At 46.5% G+C, this 16234-nt stretch overlaps 1 protein-coding gene across 1 annotated transcript; it reads left to right on the forward strand.

The window, feature by feature from the left end:
• Positions 1 to 12183: 12183 nt before the first annotated feature.
• On the forward strand, positions 12184 to 14384 carry LOC117244734 (helix-loop-helix protein 13-like). Its single transcript, XM_033516158.1, has 2 exons — positions 12184 to 12720; positions 14102 to 14384. The coding sequence occupies exons 1-2, from the start codon at positions 12273 to 12275 to the stop codon at positions 14137 to 14139; spliced, it is 486 nt and encodes a 161-aa protein (XP_033372049.1). The 5' UTR covers positions 12184 to 12272; the 3' UTR covers positions 14140 to 14384.
• Positions 14385 to 16234: the final 1850 nt, after the last annotated feature.

Below are 16234 nucleotides of genomic sequence, written 5' to 3' on the forward strand. Positions count from 1 at the left end.
ATCAGTGAAGTTACTCAGAGAGCTTTCAATCCCCTCTTTCAGAACAAAAAGAATTTGGGGTGAGCCTGAGAATCTGAATGCAGAAGGACCTTGGCATACTGGATCTGTGTTGGCATTTCCAAGCCTAGATGGGAATGCCCTTTTACCAGCTGGAAGGAGGAACACCACTCATTCCTGGAAATGACACAGTATTTGTATCCATAAAATTGGACAAATATGGTAGAAACTATGGGGAAGTTCTGCTTTGCAGATGGAAATGGTTAAATCTTCCTCAGCTTCCTGTCAGTTCCATCCATTGAGTCCAACCAGTTCAGAGGGGCTTAACAGCCTCTGCAAACCAGCAAAAGCACCAATAAAATCTTTATTAAAGAAAATGTTTTGGAAAGCCCATTTGACCGACCAGGCCTTGTCCAAGTGAAGGGACTACACTCAAGGCTTGGAAATTCTTCCTCTATGCTGTACAGATGCCCTCTCACTGACCCATAACTTCATTTAACTCTCCTCAAGAGGAAGAAAGGAATCCCTGCTAAAATTATTAGCTTGCACAAAGAATATTTGCTTTGAGGAGAAGGCCAACACACGTGCTTGGCTTTCTCAAAGGACTTCCATGACCACAGCACAAACTCTGGGCTCTCACAGCCAGGAGATTCCTTTTTTCCCCCAAAGGACACACATATTAGTACTATGTAACACTCCATGGAGGTCTCCCAGAGCTCAGGAAAGACATCCCTTCGAGCTCTTGCTTTGGGTTTTGGTGTCCCTTGGCCCCAAATTGCCTTTACTGCCATAGGCACAAAGCACAGGGTGTTCAGCGGGTAGCAAAGACATCTAACAGCTCCCAATCCCTTTTCCAGCTGCCTGCCCACCCCCAAAAGAAGCATCACAAAGTGGGAGATTCAGTCCTGAAACGCAGCCCAGGGGCTGGAACCCCACAGCAGCCTCAGAACACAACATCTGCCCTTGTCTTCCGAGGGGAAAACCAAACCAGAGCGAGTTTGCGCAATGTGTAATCGAACCCAGTTGTTCTCCAAGGCAGGAGGAAGATGTTCGTGCCGTCCTACGAGCATCCATCCAGGGCTCTGTGTCCCCAGACTCCACCCAGTGTGATTTGTTCAGTTCTGGGTCATGTTTTTTGCATGTTTCCCCCTCATGGAGGTTTCCTAACCATAAGGGTTGCAAAGAGCACAGGAATATTAAGAGCAGTTGACAGAAAAGCTCTCGGGGGGGATGCAGTGCACAGGCCCTCAGGATAATGCACATCTCCTATTGTTATAATTATTGTTACTTTCATTAGAGTGGAGGAGATGGCTTATCCAGGAGGGGAGGAGAGCCTGAAATCATGCATACCTTTTTTATGAGGCCCAATACAGGCTGTGGCCGGAGTCAAAGCACTCAGACAGCCCAGCTCATCAAATCCAGTGGCTGTAGTGAAAGGAGACCGACAAGTTATTTGATAAAAATGCCACACTATGAGATAGCACAGCCTGAAACGTGTGACTTCAAATCTACTCCTAGTTATGGCTCTTACACAGAGTGGATGCATACTCAGAGTGTGGTGAGGCCCTGGCACAGTTTTCCCAGAGAAGCTGGGGCTGCCCCTGGATCCCTGGAAGTGTCCAAGGCCAGGTTGGACAATGGGGCTCGGAGCAGCCTGGGACAGTGGGAGGTGTCCCTGCCCATGGCAGGATTGTTGGAACAAGGTCTTTAAGATCTCTTCCAACAGAAACCATTCTAGGATTTTATGGTCTCAGGCTGCGTTCAACTTGTTATTCCAGAGGTGCTCTCCAAGCTCAGAATGTGATAGAAAGCAGGCAAGTTTTCTTTTTGACCAGGACCAGATCAAAAGCCTTCTCAGTTCCTCATTTCCCCATGGCCAGGAGGAAATTCAAGGCAATTTTCCTATGCAAGGCAATGCTCTGCATCATGACCTCAGTCAGTTCAGCCACAGCTTCTCTGGGTACCCTGTGCCAGGGCCTCTCCACCCTCACAGGGAAGAATTCCTTCCTAATATCCCATCTAGCCCTGCCCTCTGGCAGTTTGAAGTCATTCTCTCTTGTTCTATCACTAAGAAATGCCTCTTCATGCTTCTCAGAGCCCCCTTTAGGCATCGAGCCTTCTCCCTTCTTCCCAATTCTCCAGGAGCACTGTCACCCCCAAAGCAGCTTTCTCCAGCTTCAAAATGTTCCTCACTCCAGCCTGTTCCTGGCAGCTCCACACAGAGAACTCACACACAGGCAACAGACCTTGAGCAAGACACGGTGTCACCTCCAGGGCTGCGTCCATCCCACGTGCTTCAGCTCTGGGGTGAAAGCTCTTGGAATTGGCAACAATGGAGAGAAGAAATGGATTCATCTTCCCTATCCATCTCCCTCCAACCCGCCAAGGAGTGTCCCATAACTTGTGACTGATGGCTGCTTACCCAGTCCTCGCAGAACACATTAATCACTTCAAGACACAGTAAAGCTTTCTAGTGAAGAACAAAGCACAGCTGTTAAGAAGAAGCAAAAGCTGGGCTTGCTTTTCTGGGCACATCGCACAGCACCGCTGCCCAGTGGGGGAGCTGCCTGTTCTGATGCAAATAATGGACAGTGATTAGCAAAAACAGAAGGTATGTCATGACATAGATTTATGACCAATTCAAGATTTTCATTGTTTGATGCATGTGAGACAGGATGCACTCAGTGAGAGCTCTGTCAAAGTGAGTTGGTAACTTGAATTTCCCCAAAATATTAACTCTACATTCCCTATTGTCACCTGCCTCAGCTGTCTCCATCAGATATGCATGAGGCTGTGGACTTCAGAGACACCTGTTCTTGCCTAAAGGTGAGGCTGTGACTACATGACCTGAGGAAAGGGAATGCCAGGTGGTCTTGGGCACATGTGAAGAAGTTAAAGCACGAAAAAGTTACAGGGTGAAAAATTACAGGGAGCTGTACTAAGCCCTTCAGCTGAGTAAAAGGCAAAGAGGAAGCCAGAACATGGGAACAGACTGTGGAGCCAAAGACACCAGCCGAAACAAGGCAAAAAAACACTTTAAAAGTCTTCTATTAGTAAGAATAGGAAAGCATTCTTTGAGGCTTCCTATATTCATCAGCTAAAATCAGCAAAATAATATCTTCTCATTCTTCCCCCCAGACCTTCTCTACCACCTGTGATCTCTGCAGAATCACATCCTACTGCAGAAAAAAACCCAGAAATCAAAAACCAAAAAATCCAAACAACTGTTCCAAAGGTCAAAGTAGAGAAGTATAAAACATTGCACATGTGAAGGAGGTAGTTCTGCCATGCTCACTTCCATCACCTGTTTTTGGTCCATGAAAATCACGGTGCAAAGGGGGAAAATGAACCTGGCCACAGAGTTTCTGCAGCTTCCCTTCAGGATTCCCAAGGAAGGCTTGTGCTTGCTCACACAGAGGTCACATGAAGAGACAGGTTTTCCATTTCTGCCTGTTCATGTGTGTGAGGATGTAGGGGAGTTTATTCTCTTCATTTGTGGGTTTCACTGATATTTCCACCAGAAATGACAATGCTTTGGAGGATGGGTATGTTCCTTAAGATCTGAGGGTGATTCCAGAATGCAGTTACATTATTAGCCCAAATAAAGCATGACATGTCCCACTATGGCACAACTAGAAGGAATTTTTACATCATTTTTAAGACTCCAGAATCACTTCAGCCAAGTTCAGGCAGTCAGTCACTCTGGAATACCAGCTGCTCAGAAGAACAAAGACTAGTTAGAAGAATGAAGTGTTTAAATCCTCATTTTTTTTCTTTCAAGAAGTGACTTTCCTTTGTCTTGCTTCACTGCTTTTCAGTGAGCTGAACAGATTAAGTTACTGCACCATGAGCAATAGCTGAGTTACGATCACGAACATGCCTTTCTTTGGTGAACTTGTCGAGAAAATGAATTCCATTTCTCCACATACCTGAGGAGCAAAAGCACTTGTGGAGAGGAATCTCTCCCAAAGGGAACCCTTGTGTACTTTGCAGTAGTATTTTATTAAGAGCTGGAGAGTTCAAGGGTCTCACAAATGTAAGTTTTCAATTAGCTTTCCATTGTGTCCCAAACAGTCTCTAAATACTCAACTAAACTTTAATCCAATCACTTGATTTGACTCCAGGCATGATTTATCTTTTAATCATCATCTGCTCAATGAGGGGGGAAAAGAAAGCAAACTTGTTCTTGGCCCATCATGATTCATACATGATTTTACTGCCATCACAGTTGTGTTTTCCTTTTGGCTGATGTCTTGGCAATTGCAAGCACTGGCTTTGGCTTTCTGGTTAGGTATGATCTTTCCTGCTCATTTCCCCACCTCCCAAAATGCTGAACAGCACTGGATGTTTGTCCTTTATACTTTTTCCCACCGAGGCATGTGATTTCTTTTATTTTTTTTTTGCCATCTCTCAACGTTGCATTAATCAGAAGTGTCTGCTATTGACCTACACTCAAAAACACAAATCATGCCTTAAAGAAGGGGCTCACCCTTTTAAACAAACAGCATTTTCCTGGATGGATATATCACACAGAGAGTGCTGCACCAAGACACAAAGCAGCCAGGACCTCCTGGGCACTTACCAAGAGCTCAGCTCTGGAGCTGGGGTGAGACTGGTGAGACTTAATCCTTCCTCCACATGCTGGTGGTGCCTCAGTTTCCCCATCTGGAAATGAGATTTTCAGTGCATAAAATACTGTTCTCCATTTCAGGGGTTTTCCATAAGATCAGGATGTCCCATGGCCCCTCTGGGCCAGTGACACCAGGTCGTGACCCATTCACCACCAATGCCACAGCCACAGTCAGGGCACCTCTCCAGCAAAAATAAAGAATGAAACAGAGCCAAGCTTTGCCCAGGAATGCCATGAGCTGCTGAGCCTTTGAGGTCTGGAAGTGTTGCACAACATCTCCCCATGCTCTGTTATTCCTCCTGTCAGTGGCTTGTGGAACTTGCAGCTCCACTTTCCAAAAGCTGCTCACAGCACAACTCACCCAGAACTCCCCAGAGCACATGGGTTTCTCCAGAGATTTCCCATATAAGCCTCCCTCACTACCTCTAGAAATCGCAAATTCCTTGAAGACTGACTCAAATGTCAGTGCCAGACTAATAGTTTTTGATAGTTCTCTTTGAGTGCCAAGTTTTGAAGCAGGGGATTGCATGAAGTTCAGGTTTCTTTCTTTTTTTTCTTTTTTGGTGGAAAAATCAGAATACATAACCCTAAAGACAAGCAGCCTTCTCCAAATGCACTCAGATGGAAAAGAGAGGAAGTGTTTTCAAACTAACCTCATCACCTAATTGACCAGTTCTGCTCAGCACTAAAAGATACCTGTCCCTGAATTTCACAGGAGCAGCCATAGTGTGCCTGATCAGGAATTCCACACTCTCCCAACACTGGATGTTCATGGAAAGAGCACAGAAATCTGCTGCTAATTTCCCTGGCATTCTCTTTCAGCTTCCACCAAACAATTTGTGGATTTCTGGAGCTGTGGCTGCTTCGTGTCATGATTGCAACTACTGATCATGGAGAGGTGAGGTTGGCCCCTTTTCCCAGGGAAATATCAATAGAACAAGGGAAAATGCCCTCAAGTTATGGTGGGGGAGGTTCAGGTTGAACAAGAGGAAGAATTTCTTCGCTGAAAGAGTGGCCAAGCATTGGAACAGGTTGCCCAGGACAGTGGTGGGGTCATGACCCACAGACGTGTTCAGAAAACAGAGAAACGTGTCACTTTGCAATGTGGTTTAGTGGACATGGCATGTTCAGTCAGAGGTTGGACTTGGTTATCTCAGAGGGCTTTTCAACCTTTAAAATTCCCTGACCCTCTTTTAAATGTTAGTGTTTCTTCCACATGGGTTGAGGATGCAGCCTGGATAACACCAGGCAGCAAAGGAGACATGCACAGGGGTGGAAAAAGAATCAGGCATTTGTAGACACTCCCATGCCCAAAACCTGAGTGAATAAACTTACTTGGGGTCTTGTTGAATAAAGACAGGAAAAAAGTGCCTGCCCACATCTCCAGATCTCCTTTGGTGGTTGTCCCCAAGACTCTGGTTCCCCCCTCACAGCTGTCACTTTTCTGCCAGAGCACTGGCTCATCTTTGATCCAGCAGTGACCTGCCAGCTGGAAAAAGGAGGAAACACTGAAAAATAGGGTGGGATCATCATCCCTGAGCATCCCATGATGTGGATCACCCCAAACTTCCCAGGCAGGGCATGCTGTCATGGGATTCATCTCCAGAGTGATGTCCTCAGCAACTGTACTCAATAAATAGCCCAGCCAAGTGGTTCCAAAATTGCTTTAAGACTTAATCTTTGCAATTTCCATAGGTTACAGCAGGAGCCCCCTGTTGTCCCCATCTGCTCCTTTCTTTGTCCAGGTTTGGGATGGGATTTTCTCTTCCAGAGTAGTTTGTCATCACGGCTGGCACCCAACCTCGTTCCTCGTTTTTGCCTCTTAATTTTGAAAAGGCTTTTCTGCAAAACAAAAAAAAATAAAAACTCCCAAAGCAACCCAACCCTTTCCTCTGTGCCCAGCTCAGCATCACCATAACCTGGTGTGACAGCTCTCCATGAGAAACAGGTTTGGGGTGTGCTCTGTCCTGCCCCCGCATCCACAGAGCCAACTGAGGCACTGAATCACATCCAAGGCACATCCAAGGTGGCTGGAAAAAGCCAAGGAAGAGCCACCTTCCAGATGGAGAGTGGGGCTGAGGCCTCTCACGCAAGGCAGGGAGCTTTTCCCAAGCCGTCATTCCCGGATTTTAGTGGGAACATGTGCTGGCTTTCCATAAAGCTGCAGCAGCTGCCAGTCAAGCAGGCATCACTCTGTAAAGCTGCCCGGGGGACTCTGTTTGCAGAGCCGGGGTCTCCAGGCAGGTTTATGAGGTGCCACCTGCGGGATTTACAATTCCCAGGGAATTGCAGGTGCAGCCAGCAGGGATGGGGGGAGCTGAGGAATGGGTCCCAGGCCCTGGGCTTCAGGCTCTGCTCCCTGGGTGCACAGCGGGACACTTAGGCTCCAAAACCCTGCAAAAGTGGCACATTAATAGGAAAGATCACAAGATTTCTGGCAGGGCTGTGAGCTGGGAAGGCACAAACACCGGTCTCTTCTCTGTCTCATCCTTTTGGCTGTTCCCAGCTGTGTCTCCTCATCATCTCCCTTCATGGGGAAAGCAGGAGCACTAATGAAAAAAGCCCTAGAAGAGGTATGGGAGACAGTGGGTTGGGGTTTTCTTGTCTGCAATTTTTTTTTTTCATTAAGTAATGATGACAAAACCCACAGATATTCAGGATTTCTTGTACCTAAGGAAAGGGCTCCAGGGATGGGTAACCCACCTCAATAAAAACTGTACAAGCATCTTGCAGAAAACACATTTTCTACAGGGGCAACCCAAACCTTCTGTGAACAAGGTATGTAAAGTCACCAACCAGAAATATCTAAATAAAACCACTAAGAACAGCCTTAGATGCTAATGAATGACATGAACAACAACCTTTCTTCTCCCTAGAGATGCTTCTCCTTGGATATAGACATGGGGTGATTCATGGGAATTATCTGCAATCCCAGCATGATGTTAACTTGCTGGGGGCATGTTTCAGATGGTTCCAGCATTATAGAATCATGGAATGGTTTGGGTTGGAAGGGATCTGAAACCTCATCTCATTCCACTCCCCTTCCATGGGCAGGGACACCTCCCATGGTTGCTCCAAGCCCCATCCAACCTGGCCTTGGACATTTCCAGGGATGGGGCAGCCACAGCTGCTCTGGGCAAGCAGCTTTCCCAAGGCCATTCCACACGGAATGTCACTTTCCTTCAGGAGCTCCATGAACACTTCCACGCCCCTTGAGATCAAAGCACATCTCCCAAAAATGACCATTCCCTTACACAAGCAGTCCCAAGCAGTGACTTGGATAAGGAATCACCTGGCAGAGGGAGCCCAGAGGTCATCCCCAGCATGTAAAATGCTCTGGAGAAAGAGGAAACCACCAGTGAGTGTTTTTATGAGAGAAAATACCTTCCTTCTCCTGGAGACTGGGATTAATTTTCTGTAACTCTGCAGAAAGGTTAAAGGGACTGTGTTCACTTTTAAACACCAAAGGCATTTAAAGCAGAGACTACCTTGACTCATTTATACTAAATTTGAAATAAATCAAAGTTATATTAACAATCACTCACCAGTGTCTTCCTCCACAATCTCTGACATCTGAGGTTTCTACCCAGACAATAATAAAGGTCCTGTTACCTTCTTCACGTAAATCAACATCCTGCAAAGCTTCACTTCACAATTACTGCAGCATCCCAGGAATAGCCACTCACCCTTTGAAATCCTCTTGCCCTGGAAATCCTTGCTCTGCTTCTCATTATGTCCTCACATTCACAATAGTTTCAGGTTAAAAAGCGTCACATTCCATTGCTAAATGATAATACTTGCACTTTTCTTGCCCCCAGCTCTTCTCAAACCATGTGCCCAGAGATTCAGGTATCCCGGGCCTGGCTGGTGGCTCCAGAGTTGCTCCAGGAGCTTGGTGTCCACCCTCTGGCTGGGACTCCAGGGAGCTGGAGCCAGACCCTGGAGATCTCTCTGTAGCTGCATTTTGGCAGTGCCTCCACTCACTCGTGTGGAGGGAGCCACACCACCACAAGCTGCACAGCCCCACCTGGATGAAGCCTTCCCCAGAATTTTTTGGCATCTTTCATCTGCTCTTCCCTGCTCATCTGGGCCCCAATTCCCATCTCTGAGGATGAGCTGCACAGTGTTACATTGGATTAGCAGCTATGACATGATGGACTTCTGCTCTGGAGTCATCTCACTTGAAAGTGAAGCATCTGGTCCTTTCTCCATCTGCTCTTTGTCCAGGCCAAGGGCTGACTCCCTTTATTAAGCAATTAAAGATGATGGAAATGTATTCAAGCTGAATTCCCAGGGAAAAAAAAAATAATAAAAAAAAAAACAACCCCAAAACCAGAAAATATTAATAATAATTACAATAATTACTGGTTTTATCATTGTGAAGGTTCCCCAAGCTGAGTCTGAAATAAGGCAAATGGCACAAGAAGGGGAGAGAAAAATCTTCTTCCAAAATAACCTCAGGTGACCCATTTATCTTCAAGATCCAGGTACAGGGTAACAGCTTCCAGCTTCTAAGGCACTGGAGAGGAATAAAAAACCTGCAGTGGAAATATTCCCTGAAAGCAGGTTTTTACCCAAAGCCTCATGAACTCATAGAGTTTGCTGTGGCTGGATTTGTGTAGATGGCAGAGGAAGGGGGACAAGGCTGAAAAAGGCATTCCCAGCATGAATAGGGAAGTTTTTAAAGGCAGATGTGGATATCCAGAGTTGGAAAATCCAAACCCAAACAATGACGGCTCCATTGCCTATAACAGATGTAAATCCAGGGCTGAGTTCCTGACTCAAGAATTTGCTTTCATCAGACCCTATTGATTAAAAATGACCAGCAGTCAGATGTTATTTCTGGATCCTGCTGGAGCTGAAGGACTTTGGGAGAAAACAGCTGTTGAGCACCTCTTGAAACTATAACAACACATCATAAGCAATAGCACCCCTGCTCAGGGTGGTAGCCCTGCTCCCTCAATCCCTTTGGGACATTTCTTAACCAACAACTTCCAGACAGGTGAAAAATTATCCCAATTATCTGCACATTCCCTCCTTCTCTGATGAGCAGAGCTGCAGGAACCCTGGGAGCACAGCAGGTCTGGAGCTGTGGTGAGGGCCACTCATGTGAGGGATGGGAACGTCATCTGCTCTCCTGAGACCCCACCTCTTTCATAGCTGGCTTTCCAAGGGGAAACCTTTTCTTATTTTCCCTTTCTTCCCCTCCCCTTCCCCCTCCTGCTTTGTCCAGAGTCTCTCCAAGAGAGCCAAATTCCCCTTGAACATGCTAAGAGAGGCTTGCTGGAACATCTGCTCTGCATCTGTGGAGCCAGACACATCCCCAGGCAACGCTGTTAGCAGTGATGGATCCGGGAGGGAACGTGGAGTGCCGGAGAAGTGTCTGCTTAGAGAGGGGAACCCAGCACATAAAACTCACCGAGTTACCTGCTGAGCCCCCTGCTCTCTGCCCTTTGTTCCCTGTGGGCAGCTGTCTCCCCCAGGGCACTTTCCAGGAGCTGTTCTCTTCCCAGTTTGGTATTTTCAGACGTCTTCTGCTTGTGCCAAATGAGTACCGCCAGGTGCTCAGCTCCACAGTGACCAGGGAGCTGGAGAAGTGTCTGGAAGAGAACTTGGAGTGAGTGGTTTCTTTTGGGAGCGTTGTTTGGACAGGACACCAGGAAATTCAGCTGGAGTCTCGGCTGGACTTGATGAACTTAAAGGTCTTTTCCAGCCTTAATGATTCCATGACCTCAAAGAAACCATTGAAGAGTGGACTCCACATCGATCACTCCGAGCTCAAGCCTCAGCTCTGCCATCTCTGACTACGGCCATTCCTGCATCCATCCCCTCCTTCCCTGTTCCTTGTTGGGATTCAGTGTCTGTCACCATGAACTTTCACTACACCAAATTTTTGTTCTTTGGCATGCTGGCGTCAGAACAAATAATTTTCTTTGTACAAAACCAGCACAAAATTCACACCCTGAGCTGACCAGAGGAAGCAAGACAAACTCGAATTTCTTAACAGCCCTTTGTCCTCTATTGTCCAGCCTTAACCATTCTGGAATTGTCACACTTGGAATTTTCCTTTCTTACTCAGATCTACAGTTAATGGATTTCCCTTTTAATTTGCACAACAAGGAGAACAAAGGCAGCCCTAATGTTTCCTAGACCGTCACCTTCTCACAACTACTCTGCAAGGACATTTCCCACAGCCTGTTTTCTGCTGCCTTAGGCTTCCTGGGACAGATAGAATTGCAAAGAGGGGGAATGCCAGGTTGCTAAGAACTGACCTTATCAGCCTGTGCCTTATCCTAAAATCAATTCCTCTTTTCCCAAGGCAAAGCTGTCAGGACTGCACCCTAAGACACTGCTAGATGGAGAGCCTGAGAATCCTTCGGGACCCATGGAAAATGCAGGTCCTTTTCTGCTCTCTGGCTCTTTACCTGAAGCTGTTGAGCTTCATCCCATCAAGAATCTGCCTGTGGCTCACAAACTTCACAGGTGTCTCTTGAGACTTCACCACACAGCAGCAGGACAGGAGTCTGTGTGCAAAGTCAAGCCCGATTAAGTGCCTTTATGAAAGTTCTTTATGACATGTTTCAGGAAAAGCACTTGGGCTTGCTCTGACTTTAAACATGATTTCTTTCCATTCACTCAAGTCTTTAAAAGTGCAGCTTAAACTATTTCTGAATTAATTTAGGCATTGTTTTAAGCGTGGAAAACATTATTTGTGGAAATAAAAGAGAATGAAACACACACATGACGTACCTGCCCTAAAGCTCTGGTGGTGTGTAACACCTTCCCCTCCATCCCTGTGATGCTGGATACCTGCTGCTCTCCCAGTTTCCAGCTCTTCCAGAGGTGTGGCCCATCTGCTCCACCACTTCAGGACTGCACCCAGCGTGGTTTCACAGCTCTGGTGTGAGACAGAGCACTGAATGCCCACGGAGAAAACGTGATTCAAGCTTCAATGGGAAATGCAGCAACCAAAGGAGGTGATGTTGGCTCCCTTAACGAGGTACCACTGTGCCCCAGTTTTGCACAGCAGTGCATCCCACACTTTCCCTCTCCAGAGAAGCAGAAGATGCCACTGGCTAGTGCTGTCAAACACAGGACCATGTGTTTGTGACAGCAGTATAATAGCATTTTGTTTTTTCCCCATTTTGTGGGGCTATTAACACTTCACCAAAAAGATAAAGGACTGTTTTGTTCCTCCCTCCAACCACTCCTCACCAAACAAAATCCCTCTGTGAACCTCCTCTAAGCAGCAGGTGGAGAGACTGGACTTGAGGAAGAGCTCAATAACTGTTTCAATGGATTTTCCAGGAGGAAGTCAATAGAAATCTCATTCTGTCTTCGATTCACTCATATTGTTTTGTAGTGGACAGCTAATAAAAAGGAAGCATGTGTACTAATTAGTTTTGAGAGGAGAAGAGGAGCCATGAAGTATTTCCTGCTGAGAAGACATGAAGTATTTAAATCCTGAGTCCCACTTGGGTTTGCAACCGTGGAAAAATTTTCCACAATCTTCCCCAAGGACACAACCAGAAAACTGCCTGCCCACATTTGTTGGGGTGGGGGCTGTTAATGAAATTGGAACCCCATTTTCTTGACAAGCCAGTTTAACCTGAAGTCGTACTCCCTGAGCTTGGTGAGCCAGGGCATGGAGGAACTCTGCTACAACTTCGAGCAGGGAGACCCCACCCCAGAATTTCTCCTCTGGGAGCCGGCAGATCCCGATACGCAGCTGGAGAACTTCCTCCTGGAGTGTCTGGCAGAGCCCTCCCAGCCGGGCCCAGGGGGTGCTGAGCTGGACAGGTGCCCCGTCCAGCCGGACCCCCCCGGGCGGCCCCGGCAGCGCCGCACCGCCAACCTCCGCGAGAGGAGGAGGATGCTCAGCATCAACTCGGCCTTCGACGCGCTGCGCGGCCACGTGCCCACCTTCCCCTACGAGAAACGCCTCTCCAAGATCGACACGCTGCGCCTGGCCATCGCCTACATCGCCCTGCTCGGGGACATCCTCCTGTCGGGCTGTGACCCCAAAGCCTACGTGGAGCAGTGCCTGAGGAGCGGCTTCCAGAGCCCCCAGCGAGCCGCCTGGAACACGAGTGGTGAGCGAGGGATGGGCAGGGCTTGAGGGGGGCAGAGCAATCCTTGGAGAGTTGATTTTGGGCAGCCACATGTCGTATTCAAATACTTCTGAAACAACATGGAAACGACCTTCAAAAAGGAAGGAAATTTTTTAGAGGAAATCTAAATGAAGTGGCAGCAGAAAATCATAATTCGCCCTCTAACTTGCTTTTAAGGAGGATCATTTTCTTTAAAAAATGGAATAAACAACCCCCCACCAAAAGCAACTTGCTAAGGGAATGGTTCCTTTTACTAAGGGGGAGGATTTTTATTCTCAGAATGTATTTTTAGACTTTTTAAGAAATTTTGTGCGAAATGGTTCGTTTTTGATGGAGCCCTTAGAGATTTTCTATGTTTTGTTTAGAAGTTTTCTTTAGCTTCTACTTGGCTGAGAAAAACACCTGGGTTTGGACACAAAACAGCATTTAATTTCTTAAAATACAGATGTTCCAGTAACCCAGAGCTTCTCAGAGGTTACAGTTCAACACATGACCCAAGATACACAAGACAGAGCATTCAAATTTCACGCTGTTTTCAAAATATGGGGAAGTAAATGTCTATTTGCAATTTATAATCTTATGTAATTATTTCTATTTTATAGTGAAGGGCTGTTATTCAGTTTTCTATTTGGTTTGTACTTAATCCCTGATTTAGCTGGAATGAATTTAGGCCTTTCTTTCTCCAGAATATATTTTTCATTGGGCCACTGTGTGGTAAAGATGGGAAATTTCCCAAACTGCCCAACACAGGGCCTCAGTTTCAGAAGGCAACAGGTTTTGTGCTGCTTAGAGCAGGGAGGAGTGGGGGGGTGTGGGGGGGGTTAGTAGTTCTTGGTACTTTGCATTTTAAGTTAATTAATCCCCTTTCCAACTCTGTTCCTTTACTGTATATGTTCCTTTGGAACTAGGAAAGGGGCCTTCAAAAAGTACAGCACAAGTAAGGAAAGAGGAAAGTCAGTGAATAGAAATATTCCTCATTCATGTTACAGGGAAGTGCCAGAGGGACAGAGCCTGCAGAGGAAAAGCAATCAGTTAACTTGAAAGGAAAAGTTAATTAAGTTTTTTCTCCTTTCCTATTAATTTCCATTATCTGGATGACTGGGAAAATGACTCTTGATATAACACTGATTATAACTCCCTTGACTACAGGGAAAAATTACATTTTAGTGGCCAGCTTCCCCTGTTTTTAAAAGATTTTAAGCAACACAAATATTTCTTTTGCTATATCTCCTGTCCTGAAGAGCTCCACTTGGAGAGATCCAACTGAATGAGGATCCTCTTCTGGAGAGGTTGGATAGTTGAGTTATTAAAGCTTAATTTAAATGTTGAAATGGCTGTGTTTTCCTCTCTCTCCCTTGTGCAGATCTGACAGCCCGCCTGTCCTGGGTAAAGTGGGATTAAGAAAAGGCCTTTAAAGGCAGCAAAACCTGAGTGGTTTTGCTCAAGAGCAAAACTTGGAGTGCTGCACATCAGCTGCTCAATTCCCAGCGCTGCAAGCGAGAACCCGGGGCCAACAACCTCACTCATTGTCCCAGAGCACTTTCCCACCACATCTCCAGCACCCAGCCCCTTTCTCTGTTGATTCCTTGCTCTTTAGGGCCTTCTACTTCTCTCTCTCACTGCTGATAGACCTGCACTTGCTTAAAAACAGCAAAACATTAAAAGCCAGTGCCAGCACAAACACAGACCCAACATTTTCTCTTCCACTGGATGAGGATTATGTCCAAATCCCATTTCCAGCACATGAGAAATAAGATCATAAGAAAGAATAAAACCTAAGCAACACCTGTGAAAATCTAATGCTTGGCTTTAAGAAATGCAGGGTGATGGTTGTGAAAGTCACCAGGGATTCAGAGACCATGAAAGTCCAGGAGGTGAGACATGGCTCTGTAGATATCCAAAATTTCTCATGTCCTCACAGAATCTCAGAAAGATTCATGTGGAAGGGACCTTAAAGCTCATCTCAGTCCCAACCCCAGCCATTCCAGTGACACCTCCCACTATCCCAGGCTGCTCCAAACCCCAATGTCCAGCCTGGCCTTGGACACTTCCAGGGATCCAGGGGAGGCCACAGCTTCCCTGAGCACCCTGTGCCAGGGCCTGCCCACCCTCAGTCTGAAACCATTCCACCTTAAGGTTCTTTATTGTGGCATTTTGTAGCAGGAAAGAAAATAAAATGCATTTATTATTTATCATGTTCATTAGTTCATCTCACAGCTCCCATCTCTACGAAGCAAAAGCACATCAGGAACTGAGCTTTTGCTCTGGTTGATGGTTTTGGGGAAAGTGAAGAGGAGCCTTAGAGGAGGAAACTGTGAAGAACCCTTTCAGCTTTCCAGTTTTTCTGTCAAAATGAAAAGGGCCATTTCATCTCGGGTGCAACAATGGATTTCAGTCAATTTAGAATAAAACCTTCATTCTCAAGTTTTGGCTCTTTGCTTTCTCACCCACTTAAGACAGATGAATGAATTTTTACAGGAAACGGCACCTGAAAAGGTGAAAATGTTAAAAAACCCAAACACACCTGACAATGCAGTTTTCTACTCTTACCTACTTCTTTACTCTGGAAATGCTGGTCCTCCATGTCAGCAAAGTGTCACAGCTCCCCTGGAACAGAAATTTTTGGTGCAAAATTTTCGGGTGATGTATTGTTCAATCATTTGGGCTGCTGAAATGGTGAACATGTAACAGAATCAGGTCAGTCTCTGATTGTCCCATTAACTTCATGCAAATCAAAGCAAATCAAGAGGGCATCATCTCTCTCTGACTGAGGGAAGCCAAGCTATGGCTCCCTTCCTGCTAAACTGAGCAAAAGAAAATTGGCCCTTCAGGGATTTTTTCCAGGAAAGCCATTCCTGAACAGCTCCAGGGCTGGACATGCATTTGTTCTTGAACAACCCTGCCCTTTTCTGATTGAACTTCAGCTCCTGGGTGTGGACTGCAAGGCAGAAAGGTGAGGGGGAAATGATTTCGTGCAGAACATTTCCACTCCGTGCCAATCCAGGGGAACTGCTGAATGTGGATTTTGTGGATATGCTCCACGTCCTCCCATCCTCTCTCCTCCCAGTTCTGGCTCATTCCTTGGGTCACAGCTCTCCTGCCAACAGGCCTGACTGGCAGCACAGTGAGGTTCCCTGACAGGGAACTGATAGCTAACCTCATTTTTCTGTTCCTTCATCTCATGCCCTGAACCCTGAGATTTTACTCCAGGAATAAACTAAGCAAATCGTGTGGTGTACACACACAGCCTGATTGTACAGCAGCCCATACACCCTTGCACAGATCAAGACTCTAAGATGACTTTATGGAGACCTATCCAAGGCTCCTCAGTCCATCAACACATTCCCAAACAGGGAATCCCAATGACCAGCCTTGTTTGAGGGTCAGGTTCCTTCCTGGTCTCCCCCAGCCCTGCTGAGGCACACGTGCACAGCACAGGTCAGCTCTGCTTTTCCTCGTCATCTCACAAAGCAGCAGGATCCTCTCAGCAGCAATC

This window comes from Parus major, chromosome 7, assembly GCF_001522545.3.
Source record: "Parus major isolate Abel chromosome 7, Parus_major1.1, whole genome shotgun sequence".
Taxonomy (NCBI): Eukaryota; Metazoa; Chordata; class Aves; order Passeriformes; family Paridae; genus Parus; species Parus major.